This window comes from Danio rerio, chromosome 6, assembly GCF_052040795.2.
Source record: "Danio rerio strain M-AB ecotype USA chromosome 6, GRCz13ab, whole genome shotgun sequence".
Taxonomy (NCBI): Eukaryota; Metazoa; Chordata; class Actinopteri; order Cypriniformes; family Danionidae; genus Danio; species Danio rerio.
Window position 1 is genome coordinate 7,951,416 of NC_141026.1, and position 25,305 is coordinate 7,976,720.

Genomic DNA, 25,305 nt, shown 5'->3' on the forward strand with positions numbered 1-25,305 from the left:
TCCTGTGTGACAACATGGGAAAATCAACAAGCCAGAATAAACAAAAAAGCCAGATTACAATTTGCTAAATCACACTGCGAAAAATAATAATAATTTTTGGAGACATGTCCTGTGGTCTGATGGAACTAAGATTGAACTGTTTGGCCATAATGACCAGTGTTACATTTGGAGGACAAAGGGGAAAGCTTACAAGCCTAGGAACACCATCCCAACTGTGAAGTATGGGGGTGGCAGCATCTTGTTGTGGGGCTATTTTGCTGCAGGAGGGACTGGTCCACTTCACAGCATAGATGGCATCATGAAGAAAGAACATTATGTAGAAATACTGAAGCAACATCTCAAGACATCAGCCAGGAAATTAAAACTTGGCCACAAATGGGTCTTCCAAACAGACCATGACCCTAAGCATACTGCCAAGTTAGTTAAAATCTGCTTTAAGCACAACTGAATGTTTTGGAGTGGCCATCACAAAGCCCGGATCTCAATCCTATAGAAAATGTGTGGGCAGAGTTGCTTGTGCGAGCAAGACAAACAGCAAATCTGACTCCGTTACACCAATTATGTCAGGAGGAATGGGGCTAAACTCCTTTAAACTATAGTGAGAAGCTTGTGGAAGGATACCCAAAACATTTGACCAAAGGTATACAGTTTAAAAGCAAAGCTAAAAAATACCAAGGAAATGAATGTAAACTTTTCACTGTCTAGAAATTAATTTTAAAAATTCTCAAAAAAAAAAAAATTAATTCTCAATGTTCCGGCATTTAGCAAATTAAATCATTTAGGTAATCCTAACGGACCTAAAAGAGTAAATATTTAATGTGATTTAACATCAGACATTGTTTAAAAATATGGTTATGTTCCTTTTTAGAGTGTATGTAAACTTCTGGCTTTAACTGTATTTCACATCCCCCGGTGGACATTTACCCATGTTTGCAGTGACTTCGTTCATAATGTACTCACATGAATACTTTAACTTTTGTTTCACTCTTGTTGGTGTCGTTAATCTGGCAACCTGCATTTGCATCAATCTGGAGAGGGGGACTGGGGTAAAAAAAATAAATAAATATCCAATTCTTTGAATCTGGACTGTAATACCTAACCTGTAGGTGAGTAGGTCACTATAGCAGGTCAATCATACAAACTGCAGCAAAACAGATAACAAATAAATAAGTTTTAAGACAAGAAAAAACTTTGCAGGGCACTTACAGTAGAATGGAACAAACCTCTAAAGCAGCAAGTGAAATGTACTAAATATGCAGAGTGTTGAGGTTTGAGATCTAAATGAATCTTTTACATGAATTGCCATCATATATCTGTAGCTTTACCACATCTAGAGTCCATCATCGACTGACCAAGAGAACTTGTAATAATAAAAGCAATATTTTATTCATTATCTTTAAGACATTATTGTTAAGACGGGCATACAAAATAAAAACAACATTAAAATGTCCAACATCCCTTAAAAATCCAACCTAAAAGGATTAAAAATGTTTATAAAGCATAAAGGAACTATAAGTGTCCATATGTATAGTGTTATTCTGATTCCGAAGCATGAACTGTCTGTCACCGAAAAAGTCCCACTGCTTTCTTCTTCTTGGCCCGAGAGGTGGACCGATCCTCAGACCCAGCAGTAGATGATAACGGGAGAGTCTGAAAGCAGCATTCAGAACGAAGTAACAGATTAATCTGTAAACCAAATTTGTAATTTGTTCACCTTTAAGCCATCTAAAATGCCAAAGACGTTTTGTTTTCTAGAGCAAAACATTAAAGAAGGGTTTTAGCTGAAATTGTGGTCCTTTGTGATTCATAAAATGCAACTGGCACACTTTAAGAGTAAAAAATAATTTAAAGGCAAACCAAAATTAATACCCAAGGCTTCTGAAGATGCACTGAGGTCTTCTGAAATAAACCAATCACATTATTTACAACATTATTACCTTGGAATAATATAGAAACAACAAACCCTTTCTGATATCGCTGTTAATAATGTTGTAAATAATGTTCAGTTTCTCAATGCCTCAATGTATTGTCAAGAGCCCAGGGTATTATTTTAGCTTTGCCTGTATGTTTTTTACTCTAAAAATCTATGTTACTATCCCCCTATTTTTATTTTTATGTTGGAATATCAAATAAAATATGCTTATTTTGGAAATGTGGATAAAAATGTATGTGTACAAATGGGTAGGGTTTTGTGTGTTATGATTTGTTCTCTTTGATTCAGTTGATGGAAAGGTGCTTTATTCACAAAAGTTTTATACATCATTCCGGTTTATGTGTTTTTATTTGCGTTATACACTTGAAGTCAGAATTATTAGCCTTCCTGAATTATAAGCCTCCCTGTATATTTTACCCTATAAGTTCTGTTTAACAGAGCAGATTTTTTCAACACATTTCTACACATAATAGATTTAAATTAGTTTGCATAGATCATTTCTAATAATGGATTTATTTTATCTTCACCACGATGACAGTACATAATATTTTACTAGATATTTTTCAAGACACTTCTATACAGCTTAAAGTGACATTTAAAGCATTAACTAGGTTAATTAGGCAAGTCATTGTACAAACGATGGTTTGTTCTAGACCACAGGTGTCAAACTCAGTTCCAAAAGGGCCGCAGCTCTGCACAGTTTAGTTCCAACCCTAATTAAACACACCTGATCAAACTAATTGAGTCCTTCAGGCTTGTTTAAAACCTACAGTTAAGTGTGTTGGAGCAGGGTTGGAACTAAACTGTGCAGGGTTTCGGCCTTCCAGGAATTGAGTTTGACACCCCTGTTCTAGACAATCGAAAAACAATATTGCTTAATGAGGCTAATAATACAGACCTTAAAATGCTTTTTCAAAATGTAAAACTGATTTTAATCAAGCCGAAATAAAACAAATAAGATTTTCTCCAGAAGAAAAACTATTATAGGAAAAAACTGTGAAAATTCCTTGCTCTGTTAAACATCATTTGGAAAATATTTAAAAAAATTCACAAGAGGGCGAATAATTTTGACTTCAACTGTAGGTGTTATATGCGTTTCAACGGAAGCAAAGTTTATGTGCAGGCAAGCACTGACTTCTTATAAATTACCAAGGACCAATGTTTCAACTAAAAACCAACATTGTCCTACTAATGAAAATAAATCGCCTACAGGGAGAGTAGATTTAACTGAAAACGTAAAACTGTGGGCGAACTGTCCCTTTAAATGGCAACCACATAGACATCTACTTGGATTTTTGTGCATACTTTTCTTAAAACTTAATTAATTTTAATCTGGAAGTTACTTTAAGGACCTATTATGCAAAAATCACTTTTATAAGGGGTTTACACACATTTGTTTGGCAGAAATGTGTGAATATAGCCAGGTTCTAATGCTAAACATTAATTAGTTTTATTGTTTATAATGATACTTGATTAAAACATTCTGTAGAAACACTTTGATTGACATTCTCCCTTTGTACGAGTCATCAGAAGGAGAAAGTCCCGCCCATTAGTGACAATCTTTCCCTCATTAGCATAGGACATTAGTCTTGTTTTTGAATGTGCCACTATGCTGACACAAGCATTTGTAGCTCCGCCCACTTTTGAAGTGAGTACAATCTCATTTGAATTTAAAGCGACAGTCATCAAAACGACACGGTTTAGATCAAAGCCTAAAAGAAGCAGTTTCAAAGAGTTATAAAACATTATTTGTGTGGTGTATTGAGCTGAAACTTCACACACACACTCTAGGGACATCAGAGACTTATTTTACATCTTGTAAAAAGGGGCATAATAGGTCTCCTTTAATCATAATTAAAATGGTAACATTTTATTGGCTTCTTATATTTGTATTTTAATAGCTCAGAAAAAAACACAAGCTTTTATTTTTGTTTGTTTAACTTCGAAACCTCTAAAAGCAAACATAGTGGGTAAAGCTTACCAGCCTGAAGCTAAGTGAAGTTGAGTTCTTGCCGCACGGAGGATGTGAAAAGGCATTTACTCTTAAACACAGAGTTCATGATGCTAAAGAATGCATTAAATTTCTTACTTAGATTTACTATGGCAATTCAGGAAAGTAAGTATGAAACAACTTTCCCAGTACTGGGTTGCAGCTGGAACGACATTTGCTGCGTAAAAAAATATGCTGGAATAGTTGGTGGTTCATACTGCTGTGGTGACCCCTGACAAATAAGAGACTAAAACGAAGGAAAATGAATGATGAAACAACGTTGAAGGGAAGACAAAGAGCTAACCTGTTGACTGTTCGCCACTTGAGATCTTCCAGATTCTTTGGCTTTATTGTGCTCTTGAGAAGCCAGTGAAGGCCCAACACCTACACAACAGACAAGAGAAACAAAATACACCCAAAATGAGAACTTAGAGAAATCATTCATCCCCATGCCATTCCCATCGCATGTAAACATACTAATATAGAAAAACATTTAAAATGACCCATAAATAATACAAAAAGCATCATAAAATTGTTCAGTGGGAATACTGATGAGTCTGGTGAAACTAAATAAAATTTAGAGGGACGGTAAATGAAAAATCAAAATATGAAAAGTCCTGCCATCATTTACTTGACCATCACTTGTTCCAAATCTGTTTAACTGTCTTTATTTTTTTTTTAACACAAAAGAAGGTATTTTGAAAAATGCTGGAAACCTGTAATCATTCACCTTTATAGTATTGCCTTTCCTACTAAGAAAGTCAATGGTTACCAGCTTTTTTTTTTCAAAACTTTCTTCAAAATAACTTCAGTTTCAAAATAAAAGAAACTCATAAACGTTTAGGACCACTTGAGTGAGTAAACATTTGTTTTTGGGTGAACTAGCATTTTAAGCGTTATTTAATAACCACTATTAAATAATTCATAATAATTTTGTGTTTACTGCGTACTGTATGGTGTGCTAAATCTATTAAAAATCCGTTGAAAGCTGAGTAAATGATGTTAGAAAAATAATGCATGTATTAACATTTTTATGCCGTGTGCTCTTGTATGAAACTCTTGGATTTATATAAATGTTTTAAGCAATTATATATTTTTTTGGTCGGTTGTCAGTTGTAATAAGGTCAGAATGAACGACAATGAAGATGCCACCGGAGCTTGACACCATCCACCCGTGACACTTTCACTATCCAGGTTTCTGAAATGATTCCTCAAAGCAAACGTAAACAATCTGTAGCGGCAATTTTGCACACAGCGTGTCTCAATAATAAAACCAGGCAGAAAAAAACTGTTTTGATATTTCCACATGGTCATTTGAATTGTCGCTGGATTGCGTCATCAAATTCGTAGCTCCTATTGATTCTTGGATTGATGCTCATTTATACTCAGTGTAGATGAGGCAGTGACCTGTGGACTCAGAGATGTGTTGATGATCAGTGATGTGATTTTCTTCTGCTGCAGGGCTGCTGTCAGGAGAGTGTTTGCGTTTTCGACCCGTTTTCCCTGAATTCACTGCCATGTACAAGGCCTGCAGCTCAGAGTCAAAGCCCAAACTGTCCAGCGTCACATTCATCTGTGGTAAAATCTAGAGGACAGAGAAGAGGAAAAAGAACCAAACCATGAAGACTGAGAATTATAAGTACTCATTAGTCTCCACAGAATTAGGAGTTTTGGGCTATTACATTTCTAAGACCTATTCATTTCATTGGATATTTTTTGAATTGCAGACATAACTTTGAAAACAACAATACAGTGGAATGTTATTCATTTTAAACAGTCATTTATCTATTTATTTGATTTGTAATGTAACTGCAGTTTAAATCCCAAAACAAACATAACTTATTCACTATAAAAAAGCTGAGTTCCACACAACTCCTTCATATTGTCCCAACTTGAATCAATTGAGTTACCTTAATTGTTTTTGGAAATCTAAGTGGATTGAAAATTAAATAATTAAGTTGTGCCAAAAAACCTCAAGAACTCTAATCTATCCATCCATCCATCCATCCATCCATCCATCCATCCATCCATCCATCCATCTATCTATCTATCTATCTATCTATCTATCTATCTATCTATCTATCTATCTATCTATCTATCTATCTATCTATCTATCTATCTATCTATCTATCTATCTATCTATCTATCTATCTATCTATCTATCTATCTATCTATCTATCTATCCGTCTATCTATCTATCTATCTATCTATCTTTACTTCTATCTATCTATCTATCTATCTATCTATCTATCTATCTATCTATCTATCTATCTATCTATATATCTTTACTTCTATCTATCTATCTGTCTGTCTGTCTGTCTGTCTGTCTGTCTGTCTGTCTGTCTGTCTGTCCGTCCGTCCGTCCGTCCGTCCGTCCGTCCGTCCGTCCGTCCGTCCGTCCGTCCGTCCGTCCGTCCATCCATCCATCCATCCATCCATCCATCCATCCATCCATCCATCTATCTATCTATCTATCTATCTATCTATCTATCTATCTATCTGTCTGTCTATCTATCTGTCTATCTGTCTACCTGTCTGTCTGTGTTTGTTTTATTGTTAAAAGCTAACTAAAATTAAATGTTTCAATTTAAATGGTGTAAATGAATGAGATTTTGTTTAAATGTGCATACTGTCACCTCACAACGCAGACACTTTGGTGAGCAAATCAAGTCAAAGACAGATTCTGCTTGACTAGCGTATTCAGCATTGAACTCTACTGTGTTATAAATGTGATTCTTTGTTTTGATTGCAATAAAAGTTATACTGCATTAGTTAATACAATTTAAGGTAATGTTTTCTTTTTATTTTGAAATATTATGAAGTAAATTAGGAAATTACCCATCGCAACTTTAATGAAATATAGTTTAGTACATTTGCCTTCAGCCCACAGCTCTTAATGATATTTGGTTTTTGGCCCTTCATACAAAAAAGTTTGGGCACCCCTGATTTAGAGTATTAAATGAGTGACAACTCAAGATTTTTAAAGGTCCCATGAATTGCTTTGAAAAAAGCATTTTTATTCAATGTTTGACGTAATCTTCCCTGTTATGCATTATGATCTTTGGGAGTGAAAAACTCTTACTATGTTTTTAAAAAATCCAACAACAACAAAAAGAAAACCCCTTAACGGAAAAGGTCGGGTGACACCAAGTTCAGCAGGGTGATGCTAAAGATGACTGCGTTCACACATTTCCCTAAAACACATTCTCTTTCACAACAGAGAGGACGACTTCTCAAAATTAGCTGTCCAAATATTGACCTGGTGAGATTGGTGACTGCTGGATGAATGAAGGCCCCTAAATATACGTGTAGACGTTTGGGGTTAACATTGATTTATTTTTATTATTTGTTTGGTGAAATATCGTAAAAAAAAAAAATAAATGAACGCTTTGAGTTCCTCTTTGGGGACAGAGAGGGCAATGTGAGGAGAGAAGCCACAGTTCATGAGTGTGCAAAAAAAAAAAACATTTCTCTCGCTTGATCTGCTTCACATCTACCGATCAATTAAGATGCTAATTAGTATTGATACATGTGATTTATATATGCAAGTGTATATCTACACAATCACAGATAGCGTCTTCCATCATCTGTGTGCGTCAAAAGCGGTTGATGTGCATCTTGTTGATACACCTATTTATAGCTGGTAAACAGCATTGGCTTGTTTTTAGTGGTCTGTGGAAGAAGCAGTGGACTCCAATGGAAGATTCCAGAGAGTGTCCTGATTCCTGTTTGGTACTTGGGGAAAGTGTAAACTATTAAGTATAGACTAAGATGTTGAGATGTAACAAACCTTAAAAAGCTCACTTTATGTTAATGCATTATGTTAAAAAGTTTACTTAAGTTAATGCATTTAAGAATATGAAAATGTTCACTTAAATCAATGTTAATACATTATGAAGTCCTAATAAAAGTTAACTTTGGTTAATGTTAATGCATTAAGTAATGTTAAAAAGTTCACTCAAGTCAATGCATTAAGTCAGGGGTGTCCACACTGTGTCAATGTCTCAATGTCCTGCTGAGTTGAGCTCCAACTTACTTAAACACACATGCCAGGAAGTTTCTAGTATATCTAGTAAGAGCTTGATTAGCTGGTTCAGGTGTGTTTGATTAGGGGTGGAACTTAACTTTCCAGGACACCGGCCCTCCAGGACCAAGTTTAAACACCCATGCATTTACTAATGTTAAGATGTTCACTTAAGTCAATGTTAATACTTTAAGTAATGTTAAAAGTTCACCTAAGTCAATATTAATGCATTAAGTATTGTTACAAAGTTCACTTAAGTTAATGTTAATGCATTAAGTAGTTTAAAAGATCATTTAAGTTCATGCATTTAGTAATGTTAAAAAGGTTCACCTAAGTCAATGTTAATGCATTAAGTAATGTTAAAAGTTAAGTCAATAATAATGCAAAGTATTGTTAAAAAGTTAATTTAAGTTAATGTTAATGCATTAAGCACTTTTAAAATTTCACTTAAGTCAATATTAATTCATTAACTATAAGATCATTTAAGTTCATGCATTTAGTAATGTTTAAAAGTTCACTTAATTAATTTAGTAATGTTAAAAAGTTCACCTAATTAATTTAGTAATGTTAAAAAGTTCACTTAAGTCAATGTTAATGCATTAAGTATTGTTAAGAAGTTCACTTAAGTTAATGTTAATGCATTAAGTACTTTTATAAATTCACATAACTACATAATACATTAATGTTGACTTAAAAAGTTAACTTGAGTCTATATTAATGCATTTAGTAATGTGAAAAAGTTTACTTAAGTCAACGTTAGGCCATTAAGTAGTATTAAAAAATTCACTTAAGTTAATGTTAAAGCTTTATATTAAAACGTTCACTTACGTTAATGCATTTAGTAATGTTAAAAAGTTCACTTGAGTCAATATTAATGCATTAAGTTTAAAAGATCATTTAAGTTCACACATTTAGTACTAATAAAAAGTTCACTTTAGTCAGTATATTTAGTAGTTAAAAAGTTCAATTAAGTCAATGTTAATGCATTAAGTAGATTAAAAAGTCACTTAAGTACATGCATTTAGTAATGTTAAAATGTTCAGTTAAGTCAATATTAATGCATTAAGCATTGTTAAAAAGTTCACTTAAGTCAATGTTAATGCATTAAGTAGTTTAAAAATGCACTTATTAGAAAAAGTTAGTACAACAAGTAATGTTAAAATGTTCACTTAAGTTAATGTATTTAGTAATGTTAAAAAGTTAATATTAATGTATTAAGTAGTAAAAATGTGATATCTTAAGTGAACTAAGTAATGTTAAAAAGTTCACTTAAGTCAATGTTAATGCATTAAGTAGTGTTAAAATGTTTGTTTAAGTTAATGCATTACGGTAAACTGTTAACTTAAGTTCATGCATTTTGTAATGTAAAATGTTCAAGTCAATATTAATGCATTCAAAAGTTAAAAAGTTCACTTAAGTTATTACAATAACTAATGCTAAAAAGTTCACTAACTGTTTTTAAACTACCCATTTCCATGGTTCCTGTTTTCCAACATTGATCAAAATATTATTTTGTGTTCAACAGAAGAAAAAAAAATTAAAATAGTTTTGGAACCACTTGAGGCTGATGACATTTTTTATTTTAGGTGAGTTATCGCTTTAAGACCATAAATATAATATGACATTAAAATGAACCCAAAACAATCGATTAACAGTTATTGCTCTTAATAGTCAATGTCTTCATGACAATTATCCACCAAAAGAAATTCATACATACAGTACTAGGAATTATTTTTATAACCAACTATTCTAATCCCAAAGCATCAGGAATATCCAACTAAACCAAAAATGTATATTGTAACCTGTAACAGTAGTGTTTACCCTTTTTACTGCCTGACTTTGAGCCAAACATGCAATCGAACGTACACACACAAATCTATAGAACAACAAATAAAGGCAGGTGAAGTATTAAATGGGCGTCACGGATTAAACCTCGAGAAGAGCTTCATTTTACAGGGGTCTATAAATCTGTCCTCACTCTCATTCAGTCAAACCCCCCTCCAGTCCTCCTAAAAATATCTATTACCTCTTTTGCTCAGTTCACCCTCCATCTCACACTCCCTTAGTTTGCTTTATTAGTGGTGCATACTAAGACAAACAGTGCTTTATTATCATACTCAGATTAGGGATTCGAGCAAACTTCAGAACAAATTATGTGGCTTGTTGAGGTGTTTTCTTTTCCACATGACTGGGTCGTTCTTCAGAAGCATTAAAACAGGTATTGGCTCCCATATTGGCTTCAGAATGTGTAGTATTTCGCGCTGACCAAGGAAAAGCGCTGCAGGTTCGAGCTGATGTGCTTGAATGGAGGCAGGGGCTAATTTGCATATTCATAGTTGCTCATATCAGGGTTGAAAATACATTATGGCCACCAAAATGAGCAGAAAAGCCAACAGATTTAATACAAGGGTGCAAAAATGTGCCTGTTTATAATATTAATTATTCTAGCTGAGCGTAGAAAATATCACATATGAATGGAAATATTACCATTTAGCAGTGGTGTAAAGTCACTAATTACAAATACTCAAATTACTGTAATTGTGTAGTTTTTCTCAGAAATTGTAATTTACTAAGTAGTTTTAAAATGTGTACTTTTATTTTTCCTTGAGTACATTTTTAGTGCTGCATCTGTACTTTTACTCCACTACTTTCCTTCAACCTGCAGTCACTACTTTATTTTTTCTTGTTTATAGGAATTAGAAAAATCCGTCCTGTAATTCCTGTCCAGTTAAATTACACAAAGAAGGTAAATTGCATCATAATGAACTACTTCAAGACATGTGCACTTTACATTGCAGCAAACTGTTTGGAAGCATTAAAAGTGTCCAAGAAGATGTTCAAAATCTTTAACGCATTGACTCAGAGACTGTTTAGATCAGGGATGCCCAAACACAGTCCTGGAGGGCCGATGTACGGCAGATTTTAGGTCCAACTTGCCTCAACATACCTGCACGGATGTTTCTAGAAAGCCTAGTATGACATTGATTAGCTAGCCCTGGTGCGTCTAATTGGGATTGGAACTAAACTTTGCTGGACACCGGCCTACAGAGTATGGGCACCCCTGGTTCAGATGCATGTCACTGATGAGAAGATAATGGATATTTACTGTATGATGACCAAAATGGCACAAGACATCAATATGACGTCAGATTGAAATTGTACCCTAACGTCGTGGAGACGCTGCATTTTGTTTGGAAATAAAAATCGGGTTTACATCAGAACTCAATGTCAGCCGGATGTCAAAGTCCAACGTCCAAGGTAAAACCAACCAAATATCAGTGTCTAATGATGTTACAGCTTGACACTGTGTGGACGTTACCACTATGACGTCCATCAGACATTGAATTTTGGTTGCCTTATGAATAAATGTCAGTATTTGACATCAATAGGATGTTGGTTTAAGATGTTGGCTCGACATTGGATTTTTGTCACTTTCTAAAAACCTAAAATCAACCAAATATCAACGTCATTTGAAGTCTTTATTGGACATCAAAACATTGTTGTCCTTAGACGCTGGCTAGACATTGAATTTTGGTCACCTGACATTACCTAAATCTAACCTAATATTAACGTCTTATGACATTGTGTTTCTGCTGGGCAATAACTAAATGCACTACAGAATGTTTCATTTACACACATCCGCAAATTACATGTAAATGCATCAACTTTTAACAGCATAATACTCACTACTCACTACTAATGAGTACTTTTAAAAGGGCTACTTTTTACTCCTACTTTGAGTAATAATTATAACTGGTACTTTTACTCTACTCACACTACATTTTTAGGCAAGTAATGGTACTTTTACTTAAGTATGCTTTTTCAGTACTCTTTCCACCACTGCCTTTTAGCATTTTACATCAATTAACTAATGTTAAAAATCTATTTTTCTAAATGTCAGTTAATTTTATGATGAATTTGGTGCTGTTAGAAGAAAACACAATGCAACAACAGGGCAAAACATGGAAGGAATCACAGAATCCAGTTATAAAAACTAAATTTTGCATGACACAATTAAATTACTGCTGTTTTTTGTTTGTCGTAGTATTAAATTCTGTTAAAATTGGTTTAAATACAATTTTAAACAATTTGTCTGTTATAGCCTTATACCTAGATTACTGAAGTGTTAAAGTTATAAAGGGACAGTTCACCAAAAAATCCTCGGCTGGATCAGTTGGCATTTCAGTGTGGAGTTTGCATGTTCTCCCGGTGTTCTTGTGGGTTTCCTCCGGGTGCTCCGGTTTCCACCCACAGTCCAAAGACATGCGCTATAGGTGCATTGAATAAGCTAAATTGGCCGTATTGCATGTGTGTGAAGGAGTTTTCCAGTACTGGGTTTCCGCTGGAAGAGAATATGCTGTGTAAAACATATTCTGGATAAGTTGGCAGTTCATTTTACTGTGGAGATTCCTGATGAATAAAGGAATTAAGCCAAAGAAGAATGAATGAATGACTGTCATTGATTTTTTTCTTCTTCTAGTCTTCTTCTATCTACTATAGATGTTAATGGCTACCGTCTTCCAATATTCTTCAAGAGATTTCATTTTGTGTTTAACAAAAAAGAAAAAATAATTAAAAACGCCAGTAACTCTTCATATTTTTTCATACTTTTCCTATTTGGAATTGACTAATCCTTTAAAAATAAATAAAATGAAGTGGTTTTATTGTCTTTCCCCTTATTAAATTAGTTGGAAAGTAATTCCGTCATTCAGAGTTGATAATAGTCCAAGAGGTGATGATAATAGTTAAACATGGCAGTTTGTTTATGTTTTCGGTTGCTGAAAGAATCATTCGCTCCATTTTGTTGGGCTTCTTCATTTCTACGCACTACACTGTTGCGTTTGTCTGTTTATGAAAGGATCGGATGTCAGAAGCACTTCAATAATCACGCGAATGCTATTATCATCAGCTCAAGACGTTCATTATTTTGAATATAGATACGCACACGAGTGATCGCTAGCTCCCTGGAGAAATTGAAACCGCTCAGGCTTTCAGACGGCCTCGTGAAACAAAAAAAGGACATGGCAGATTTTGTTCTTCTTGGCTTTGTGGCTGTACATCGGGTCGGTCAGCTTCGACCATGGCTTGTTCTTATATGTATATGTTATTACAATGTAATGTCTCAGCTGTGTATTTGATACCACTTGACTGATATTTATTCATTGGGAAAAACAACTTTAAATGTACCAACTCATTTTCAAAGGGGACCCACAATTAATCACAATCACATAACACCAGAAGACAAAACAAAACAACTTGCACAACATCCCAAAAACATAACATAATAAAACATTTTTTCAAACATTAAAAATAAGGGGAAAAAAGGGAAAGGGGGGGGGGGTAGTATGTGTATATATATATATATATATATATATATATATATATATATATATATATATAGTAGTATGTGTGTATATATATATATATATATATATATACATACATATATATATATACATACATACACACACACACACACACACACATATATATATATATATATATATATATATATATATATATATATATATATATATATATATATATATATATATATACACATACTACTATATATATATATATATATATATATATATATATATATATACATACATATACATATACATATACATATATATATATATATATATATATATATATATATATATATATATGCATTTGTATAATGTTATTATTAGTAGTGTTATTTATTATATACATATTTATATTTGTTTTAATAAAAACAAGTTTGGATTTGTCCACCTGTCAGGATTTGCAGAAGTCTGCATCATCATATGGGACATAAGAATAGGACGCATGTTTGGATACAACTTGTTTTTTGATCACACTTCATTTTTATTGCTCATTTATTTATTTTCTGAAAATTAGAACAGAATTTAAGATTTTGAAACAATTTTTTGCGCTTAAACTAAACAAAATTTGTAGTCTGATGGATGTCTTCAGTGGAGTGAGTTTCCACCGTTTCCTTACTCCATGAAAGTAAAGGGTAAAAGTAAAGTAAAAGTCAAAAGAAAGCAAAGAGGCTGAATGGAGGAGGCTCGTTCTTTATCCTTGCGCTGCAGATGGTCTTTTTAACTATTTATTAGCAAATGCCCCATGGCGTGACACAACTGACTCTAAAAGGGAATGGGAGATGAGACGCTGATTGATTTAATGCACATTATGTTCAAAACACACCCATAACTCAGTAGGAGAGTAAGCACATCCCTGTTAGACCATGCACCGGGACGCAGAGCGAATAATTAAAGGGGTTTAATCATTCCGACTTCAACTGTATATCGAATTTAGAGTTTTGTGAGAACTATCCCTTTAAGAGGCTCCATAATCCTTTACAGTAATACCTTGGCCAAAAGAATATGTACTTTATATTACATGTCTAAGATACAAGATGGTTTGGGGTGTTTTTCCTGGTCTTTAGTTTCAGATTCAGGCACTCTATCAGTGCCAAACCCAAACTGGGCTCGTTTTCTCTTTTTATACCTCAACCCTAAAAAACCAACAGCTTGCGTCATCGAATCCCATTCACACTCAAATCCATTCAACCCCGAAAGACCTGCACAGAGGACAGCGCGCGCACTAATATGGACCCTAAAACAAGTCTTTGTGTTAATCAAGCAAAGTACACACTCCCACTCAAAACACAAAGTAAACGTTCACTCTCTCCTCTCACCTCAAAACCTTGGCCATGCGTCACCGTAGACATTCGCAGTCTTTCAAACTCAACTCTACAAACTCATGGGGTCACGTTTTTTTTTTTGCATAAGCTTCAACCGGCACTTCAAACAGGCCTTCAATCTGTCTATCCATCAAACACACAGCCCGAACCATGATCAGGAATCTCAAGAACGGACTCCATTTTTCCAGAGACGTGCTATGTTTGTTTTGCATTTGAGTGAGACATTTTTTTTTCCAAACACACCTTCGTTTTTTAATTCTGACTCGGGTCTTAAATGATTCTTCTGTGTGGAGTGGAATTTCCCGTTGTATTGTGAGACAGCGGGAGGCAAACGGCTTTGATGTGTCCCCCAAAAATAAATCAAATAACGTGCAAGCTCGCGTTTCAATAGACACAATAAGTATTGTTAGAAATGTAGAGGCGTCCCAAACGGCGGCCTAGGGGTGAGCCAATGTGCTACTTTCAAAGTTTGTTTCATTTCTGCTATAAAAACAATGTTATATATATATATATATATATATATATATATATATATATATATATATATATATATATATATATTACATTGATGGATAGTAAATCTGGCATTAAATATTAAATTACAATATCTGAAGTTCATAAAACAATTGTTTACCTGTTCAGAATATCAAATACCATTTAAATAAGAGTACATATTTAGAGGTTCATTAAAAAATTAGCAATGAGGCTAAAATATGAGAATGTGGAATGTTCTAACAATATTTGTATTATACATAATTATATTAAAATTAGTGCTGAGATTAATTACATCCAAAATAAAATTTGTTTCAAAATAATAAAGGTGTGCGCACTGTGTATATTTATTATGTATACAGTACATCCAGAAAGTATTCATAACGCTTCACTTTTTCCACATTTTTTTATGTTACAACCAGTCACGTACACACATAGGGCTCAACCTGTGCAGTGCACATGTCCTTTTTATTCTTGGATAGAAAGTGCCCTTTCTATAATAATCTGAAGAGCACTCTGAAGGTTATTGATCACCTCCCTGACTAAGGCCCTACTCCACCGATCACTCAGCTTAGATGGCCGGCCAGCTCTAGGAAGAGTCCTGGTGGTTCCAAACATCTTCCACTTACGGATGATGGAGGCCGCTGTGCTCATTGGAACTTTCGTAGCAGCAGAAATTTTTCTGTAATCTTCCCCAACCTTGTGCCTCGAGACAATCCTGTCTCGGAGGTCTACAGACAATTTTTGTCTTCATGCTTGGTTTGTGCTTTGACATGCACTGTTGACCCTGAGACCTTATATAGACAGGTGTATGCCTTTTCAAATCATGTCCAATCAACTGAATTTACCACAGCTAAACTCCAATGAAGCTGCTGAAACATCTCAAGAATGATCAGTGGAAACAGAATGTACCTGAGCTCAATTTAGAGCTTCACGGCAAAGGCTGTGAATACTGATGTACATGTGATTTTTCAGGTTTTTTATTTTTAATAAATTTGCAACAATTTCAAAAAATCCTTTTCCGCATTGTCATTATGGGGTATTGTGTGTATTGTGTGAATTTAATCCATTTTGGAATAAGGCTGTAACATAAAAAAAAAATTGGAAAAAGTGAAGCGCTATGAATAGTTTCCAAATGCACTGTATACATATACACAGTGCTATGCAAAAATCCTAAGCACTATACCAGCTTTGTTTTGCACAATATACAATTAATCAGCTTTTTCTTAAAAACGAACAGAAAATATAGGAAAATATACAAAAACAATTGTACAAAAATAGCAGCAAAACATTTCCTCTTCAAGCTGAAGTCCTGACATTTTCTAATATAATTTGCTGTGTAATATCAGGCTTCTTTTAGCTATTTCCAGAGTTCTTCTTGAGGTTAAGAGAGTCTTATCTTTCTTGTTCTGTCCATATGATATCATACAGCCTCTATAATATTCTGCCCTTTCATGACTGCCTGTGTTTCATCAGCCGTTTACAATCTCCAAATAGGATTTCCCTACAATTAGCGGATCATTATCATATTTAAAATGAAAACTATTACCACAACAAGTCATTCCAGAATGGAATTAAAACTGATCTGTACTTTACAATATTCACAATTCCATAAATTCAGACAATATTGCTAACAACATTGGTAGAAATGCAGCTTAAGTCAAGACAAACAGCCTCTCTCCAACATTGTCTTTCACATGTCTTAAACCAGGGGTGTCCAAACTTGGTCCTAGAGGACAGGTGTCCTGGAGAGTTTAGCTCCAACCCTAATCAAACTCACCTGAAGCAGCTAATTAAGCTCTTACTAGATATACTAGAAACTTCCAGCAGGTGTGTTGAAGCAAGTTGAGGCTGAACTCGGCAGGACAGTGGCTCTCCAACACCAAATAATCCAAAATAATTCAAATTCTAACCTAAGCCCTATCCTTATACATGAACTGAAAAAAAATTATTGGTCCCACTTTATATTAAGTGTCCTTAACTACTATGTACTTATATCAAAAAAATAAATACAATGTACTTACTGTGTTTATGATGTATTTGAGAACACTTGTGGTGCTTTTGAGTTGGGATAGAGGTTGGGTTATGGACAGGTTTGGTGGCATGGTAGGTTTAAGGGTGGGTTAAGGTGTAAGGGATGGTCAACAGTGTATTTGCAAATGTAATTACAAAAGTTAATTACAGGTGTATTTACATACATGTATTTAATCAAGCATAAGTACACAGTAAATACATGTATTTACACAATAAATACATTGTAACAAACTATTAGTTCATATGTAAGTACATATTAATTAAGGCCACTTAATATAAAGTAGGACCAAATTATTTAAATTGTATGAACTTTTTTTTTTTTAATTGACACATGTGGTTTTGTGGTAAAGGGTCACATATATCCACTAGACCAACAGTAATTCAACAGATTCAATGTTGCCCTAAAACTTTTGCACAGTTCTGTATTTGAATGTTGAAAATATTTTGAGTAATTTATCTAATACTGGTGCCACAGTGTGCTGAAATGCCACCAGTTTAAGGGCGACTAGTATGTGAGTGTCTGGTCCAGTGGACGAGTGGGCGAACAGACTCATATCCTTTTCTCACACCACCAAGTCAAGCCACACATTTCTGCTTGCACATTCACCAGGCCAGTGAGAAATACCGGTGGATTCGCACAAACACACGGACCCAGATCAAACACACGCCTATCAAAGGACTCACCTCGCGCAGAAAAACACTCGATCAGCACTCAAATTAAAGCTCGCAGCTCAATCCAATAAATAACTCAGTGATTCAGGCACAAGAACATTACTCATAAAGAGAACAAAAAGTGGCCCATAAACACAGTTCTGGACTGAATTATGGCTGCTGGTTTGGCTCCTCCCCGTGTGGTCAGTGTGTTTGTAATGACTGTAAGGAAGAGCGGTCAGAAACCTGATGGACTGCCAGTCTCGCTTAGGAACGCTGGTACGAGCAAAACCCTGGTAACTGCCTGACTAAACAAAGAAGTTGCTGTTTTGATACAGTTGAAGTCAATATTATTAGCCAAATTAATTTCTCAAATGATGTTGAATAGAGCAAGAAATCTTTTACAGTATTTTCTATAATATTTTTTCTTCTGTAGAAAGTCTTACTGGTTTTATTTCGGCTAGAATAAAAGTAGTTTTACATTGTTTTTAACCATTTTATTTCTCCGCTGCTCTTTGCCCATGTAATTAAGCCACTAGTTGAATCTATAAGACAATGTCAACATGTTTTTGGAATAACAGTAGGAGACAAAGAATATTGGTTTTCTTTATATGCAGATGACGTGTTGCTGTATATTTCTGAACCAGATAGGTCAATCCCAGCTATACTAAAATGCCTTTCAGATTACAGCAGGATTTTATTACAGCAGATTATTTTATCCAGATATAAAATTACCCGTCTAAGTCTATGGCACTCTCTTTCCATATTCCTAATCTAAACGATCTTTCGTCCCTTTTACCCTTTAGAATAACATCTGTAGGCTTTAAACATCTTGGCATATTTATTACACCAATATTAAAGGACTTATGTAAAAAAAACTATGCCCTCTTTTTAAAGTTATTAAAAGGACCTTAACATTTTGAGGACACTTCCTATTTCTTTTTTGGGTAGGATTAATGAAATCAGAATGAACATTCTCCCTAATTTTTTATATTTATTTCAATCCCTTCCTTGTCACTTACCCAATACTTTTTTTAAAGACATTAATAAGCACCTTTCTAAATTCATCAAGATGTTTCAACGGATTTCATTATGTCAAATACTCTTCTAACATGGGGAGACATCAAAAAGCTTTTTTAAAATTCCAGCTAATATCAGCTTATTCTCGCCTATTGCTTTTAAACCTGATTTCCCAATATTCTTCCAAAATATTGTTTTTTCAAATTGGTCCAAATCAGGGATCTAAAAATTATCGTGACTCCTCACAGACAGTGCACTTAAATCTTTCCACGAAATTTCAAACCAATATAATATACCACAATCCAATTTTTTTAAATACCTTCAGCAGCGTCATTTCATTAAATTTGTGTCCGATAAGGGTAAACTGAGATTTGAACTTGTAGCCATAAATTTAAACATTGAAATATGGTGGTGAGGAAATTACTCCTGCGATAAATCCGGACGATTACTAGCGCGATAAGCGGTGCTACCGCCAGACACCCCAGCAAATAACGTTTACATGCACCAGTGATGTGCGGGGAGGAGCTGACTGCATTTAAACAGGAGCTAAATACAGTGATTTAGATTATAAATATGATTGAAATTATTTGAATCATACAGTATTGCATTTATAGCAAAGATCAGTGAACATTGACAAGTATTTTATCATTAGTATACATCTCATGAGGGCAGGTGAGAATGATCACACGGTTTTTGCGGTTACTCTTTTTCCTGTACTTGACAAAGCACAGTATTGCAATATTGTGGTTATCGCGACAGCCCTATATTGAAATAAATAAGTTTAGTTTGAAAAAAATTAAACATGGTCTTTTGGTCCCAACTGAAAATATACCCCGATATAAATCCTAAATACTGGAAATCCTCATACACTCTCAACAGACAGTTCAGTGTGAGGCAAAGCTACAACCGAGCTGTCACTGCAAACACTTTGTGAGCTCCACAAACCACACCACAGCCTAATTATACACTGTCTCTGTGTATGTGTGTGTACTGGTTTTTATATCCTGGTGGGGACTTAAACCTAAATGCACACACACTCATGGGAACGTCAAATTTGAGCTCCTCATGCTTATAAATCACACAGAATGAAGCATTTAAAAAAATGTAAAAACGCTGTGAGGGTTGCGTTTAAGTTAGGTATGGGCAGGTATAAGATTCTGAAGGTATGATAACTTTGGATAAAAATATCACGGTTTCACGGCATTGTGATTACTGCTCGAAAATAAAATTCTTTTAAAATGTCTGTTAAAAACAACAATTTTTCGCCTTTGAACACACTATATTTTATTTTGAGAAACATCTTATATATTTTGTAAGAGTAAACATGTCAGGCTAAATTAATTATTGATTTCTGCTTACTTCATTTGTTTCAAAAAACAGATTTTTGCAATTTAAAACGGCACCTTTAGACATATTTTCTGCTGAAGATACTGTTGCCCTAAAAAACAAAACAAAAAAAATGTAAATAAAAAAATCGTGCACATACCTTAGGAACGGTATTACAGAAAATGTTGACGGTTTTAAAACCTTAACTTTTCCAAACCGCAGTATACCTTGAAAACGATTATCGTCCCATGCCTAGTTTATTACAGATTGTATCATTACGTCTATGAGAGTCCCCGCTGGGATATAGGAACAAGTCTGTGTGTGTGTGGTGACCCTCAGCTCTGAGTCAAGCACAGATCCTCAAACCAGCAAACGGGACTGGCTTCAGTACATACATGTGATTGACCACTCCTGGTCTCACATGAATGCTAGTTCTAACTGAACATGTTTGCACTGGTTCAAATTTAGCCAGAGACTGAATGAAAAAGAGTTTCGCACCTGCGTGATGAAGTTCTCCTTGTACTGATGCACCTCGAACGGCTCTGTCTGGAGTCTGGCTGTGAGGAGAGTGTTTCAGATGAGTGTCAGGGTGCTAAAAACAGACACAAACCAAACTGCAGAAGATGAGATTTTTACCTCGACTCAGGACGGCTCCGTTCTCCTGATAGTCCTGTATTTCTGCATCCTTACGGGCCAAAAGAGCTGCAAGATCCTCGGCCTGTCGCTGCAAGACTAGAGTCATGGCCAGAAGGGGGCGCACAAGCTGCCTGCACACCTGATTGACAAACACAGTCACACAACTACTGTAATTAAAGGGAAGGTTATCATTTTTTACTTGTTTCAAACGTTTATGAGTTTCTTTTTTCTGTTGAACAAAAAAGATAACATCTTGAAAAAACCTGTAAGCATTGACTTTTAGAGATTTCATTTTTCCTACTATAGAAATCAATGGTTACAGGTTTTCATTTTTCATCCAAAAATCTTCTTTAGTGTTCAACAGAAGAAAGAAGGGTTGACAACAATTGAGGGTAAATAGTCCAAACATTTTCAGTTTTGGATGAACTGCCCCTTTAATTTTGATTAAATAATTTATAAGGTCTCTAAATGATTAAAATGATTGACATTTTGACTGCAATCACTAGTTCACAATCTACTAAATGTTGTTGTACGTCAAACTTGTGCTAAATCTACTAAATTAAGAAAGTATTTCTTTTTTAACTTTCAAAACAACATTTACTGTACTGAAGCAATTTAAGTTCTCAATCAATATAAAGCTTGTTAAAATGTATGTAAAAACAAACAAAAACATCAACACACGCTTTGAATAAACTGACCAAATTGTTCAGTTTAAAAATATATATTTTCTGACTATTTATGTTATGATTTACAAAGAATATTTTAGGTATTTGAAATTTTATATTACGGCTGAAAAAAATATATATATATATAATTTTTTTATTATTTATTATTATTTTATTGTTATTATTTATTTATTTATTTATTTATTTATTTATTTTTATTACAATGTCCTGGTGTGAAAAATTCTGCAGCAGGAAAATACATTCATAAAAAAACAAATATATATAAATACATACATAAATTAAAAAATATCAAATTAATACACAAGAAAAAAGTAAATAAGTAAAAAGTAAAAAAAGTAAATAAATAATTACGTAAATATATAAATAAATAAATAAATAAGTAAGTAAATAAATATGTAAATAAAAAAGTAATAAGTAAATAAATAATTAAGCAAATAAAAAATAAATAAGTAAATAAATAAATAATTAATTAAGTTAATAAAAGAGAAATAAGTAAATAAACAAGTTACAAATAACAAGTATATAAAGTAATAAGTAAATAAATAATTAAGTAAATAAGTAATAAATAAGTGAATAAATAAGGAATAAATAATTAAGTAAATAATTAATAAAGAAAATAAATAAGTAATTATATATATATATATATTTATATATATATAAATAGAGAGAGAGAGAGAGAGAGAGAGAGAGAGAGATAATTAATTAATTAATTAATTAATTAATTAAGTTAATTTGGTCATTTGTTTGGAGCAATAACTCATTTGAATGTAAATGTATAATCTTTCTATTCCTAAAGATGTCAGCTGACCAAACTTGAATTTCATAGATATAACTGTTTATTACAACTCTTTTGTTTAAATGCACCAAAATATCACCTATATTCACTGAGAAATGTTTGGAAACATTCATTTTCAAAAAAAAAATTATAATAAGAGGGGGGCAACTCATTTATGCTGAGCTCTTAAACAACACATATCATGCCATCAGATGTGATGTTTTTGAAAAAAAAGGTTCACACCACTGCTACAGGCGTTGTTGTACATCTAAACTCCCAGTAGAAGGGTAGTCCAGCCAGTTCACTCTTGAGCTTGACCGTCAGGCTTTCACCATGCTGTTCAAGAGCCGCCTGTGCTGCAGAGATCTGATCCTCATCCAGTCCAGAGAAACAGGGCCGAGCCACAGAACACAGATGAGAGAAAAACGCCTGTGCAGGAGCCCGTAAACGCTTGTTCAGATCCTTCAGTGAAAAGAAGAATATTTTAGCATTAAATAGTGTCGTAAAATATATATTATTATATTTAGTATATTTATATAATAACCATAATTCGATAATACTATTATATTTATTAATAATAGTACATTTAATATTTTTAGATTGAGATTGTATTACATTAAAATAATGATGACTATATGCAAGTATGCAGTTTTGTTGTATTTTTTTTTATTAAATAAATGATTCCTCTGTGACAGACTTTCAAAAACAGAAACACATTTTATAAATCACATAAAATAATTTTATCATTATTATAATTCAGAGTTTGTATTTATTATGAAATCACAGCGTGTGTACTAATATACTGCTACACTGTTTTGCCTTCATTGGTTATTCATTTGATTGAGGCATTACTACATTAAATGCAGTTCAACTGGAGTCTTGCAGTGTGGTATATTCTTGCCTGTGCTCGGCTCTGGATGTCATCTGTGCTCATCTCTTCTTCCCACACAGTGCTCAGGTCAGTCAGCAGGACGCGGTACTGAGAGTCACCAAACCAGGCTTTGGCCAGTAGATCAGAACCACTGATGTTCACTGGGACCCACGGCAGAGCAGACAGAACAGCCTCCATCTCCACACAGGACACTGTACACAATCTGCAATACATTAACAGTAGAAGAGATGAACTTGGTTAAAGGCTGAGTCTGAAGGGTAGATGTGTGGTTTCCAATGACTTTTTGTATGTCAATGTAATTTACTCGATTGGACAAAAACTATTATTTGTCAATTAATTATATTGTCATAATAATACATTGTCATTCTTTTTTCCCGATCCCCATGGAAAATGCCTCCTTTTACGTATTGTGTAGTTATTTTAAAACACTTAGTACATGAAACAACGTGAAGTTGAGCAAATAATGACAGAATATTATTAATATTTGAATATGCTTTTGGATGGACTATTAATTCAGGGAATGTGTGTGGACATGAGGTACATAAACAAACGTATTCTGTGATATTTTGTGGAAAACAAACAAACATTTGTTGATATGAAACGTAGCAATTTCTTAACGCTGTCAACTGTTTCCTATAAACGAATTACAATTAATTACAACTAATAACAGTACATTTCTATACCTAGTAGCAGTCTAATAAATTCTAAAATACTACAGTTACCGCAGTTATTGTGGTATGTTAAATCTCCGTATGAATTTAGCTTTTCTTAAACTCAGTTATTTGGCTCAATTTTGAGCTGGAAAACAATCAAACGTTCCATGACTTAAGACACTTATTATACACAATTTATTTTACAACCATGTTAACTAATAAACAACTGTGGAAAGAGATTTCAAAAACATAAATAAGGTTTAACACTGTTAAGGAAATATAAACATACCAGTACAAACACTCCAACACGGGGGCTGTTGCGACTGATGCACATTCCCTGTCAAAGTCGAGTATTAAAACGTTCCGGTAGGAAAAGTTCCGCCAAAACATAAACATAACTCACATATGTGTATTATTTATTTACGTTACTGACTTTTGATATTATGTAATACGTAAATCACAAATATTACTATGAATAATATTTAATTTTAGTATAATAATAAGAACCCTGCTGGAAAAAAACTGCTTGAATCAACCTAAGCATGGTTGGCTGATAGCTGGTCGACCACCCTGGTTTTAGAAGGGTCTTGGCCATTTCAGGCTGGTCTTAGTTAGTCAGGCTGGTAAATGACCAGCTAAAACCAGCTTGACCATCCTGGTTTAAGCTGAACATTGCTGGTTTGGGCTGGGCTCCCAGCATGGATAGGTTGGACAAGCTGGTTTTAGCTGGTCCATCACCAGCCTGTAATGGCCAAGAGCCCTCTAACACCAGGCTGGTCGACCAGCTTAAACCAGCCAACCTGCCTATGCTGGTTTAAACCATTTTTTTCAGCGGAAAAATTATGACTTATAAGTCCTTGTTAGGACACAAATGACAACTTAAACAACGTCAAAATTTACAATGATTTCTATTGACTTGTTTATTCATTTCTGTTAGCCTCCACATCAGCTCAGTTTAATCAAATATCATTTAGTTTCTTATTAAAACAAACTAAAAAAACTTACGTTAACTTACATTAACAACAGCTTCGTTAAAGTGTATTTTTACACTTTTAGTGTTGTCTATTTTGTGATGAGCAATGCACTTAAAACTATCAATATATTTTCTGAGGTAATAATAATAATAATAATAATAATAATAATGACATTATGTAAACAACTTACAATAACGACATTTTACATCTAAATTAGGAAAAAAAAACCTTAAAAACCCTTGTTAGCATATACTTGACAGCTTACACAATGTCCAAATTTATTACAATGAATATATTTGTTGCATTATTAGTTCGTTTTTGTTAGCCTTCCCATCAGCTCAGTTAAATCAAATAACATTTACTTCTTTATTAAAACCCAAATAAATATATGTTAGTTGAAATTAGCATTAACTTACATTAATAATAGCTTCAGCAAAGTGTATTTTACATCTTATTTTAGTGTTGTCTATTTTGTGAGGAGCACTACACATATAACAATATATTTCCTGAGGTAAATATAGC

At 33.8% G+C, this 25,305-nt stretch overlaps 1 protein-coding gene across 1 annotated transcript; it reads right to left on the reverse strand.

The window, feature by feature from the left end:
- Positions 1 to 1,367: 1,367 nt before the first annotated feature.
- nhej1 (nonhomologous end-joining factor 1) lies at positions 1,368 to 24,108 on the reverse strand. The gene is given in 8 exon segments (NM_214749.1): positions 1,368 to 1,650; positions 4,228 to 4,307; positions 5,331 to 5,508; positions 20,666 to 20,724; positions 20,804 to 20,942; positions 22,508 to 22,726; positions 23,166 to 23,358; positions 24,099 to 24,108. Coding segments are annotated over 7 exon segments (930 nt in total). The 5' UTR covers positions 23,334 to 23,358; positions 24,099 to 24,108; the 3' UTR covers positions 1,368 to 1,563.
- Positions 24,109 to 25,305: the final 1,197 nt, after the last annotated feature.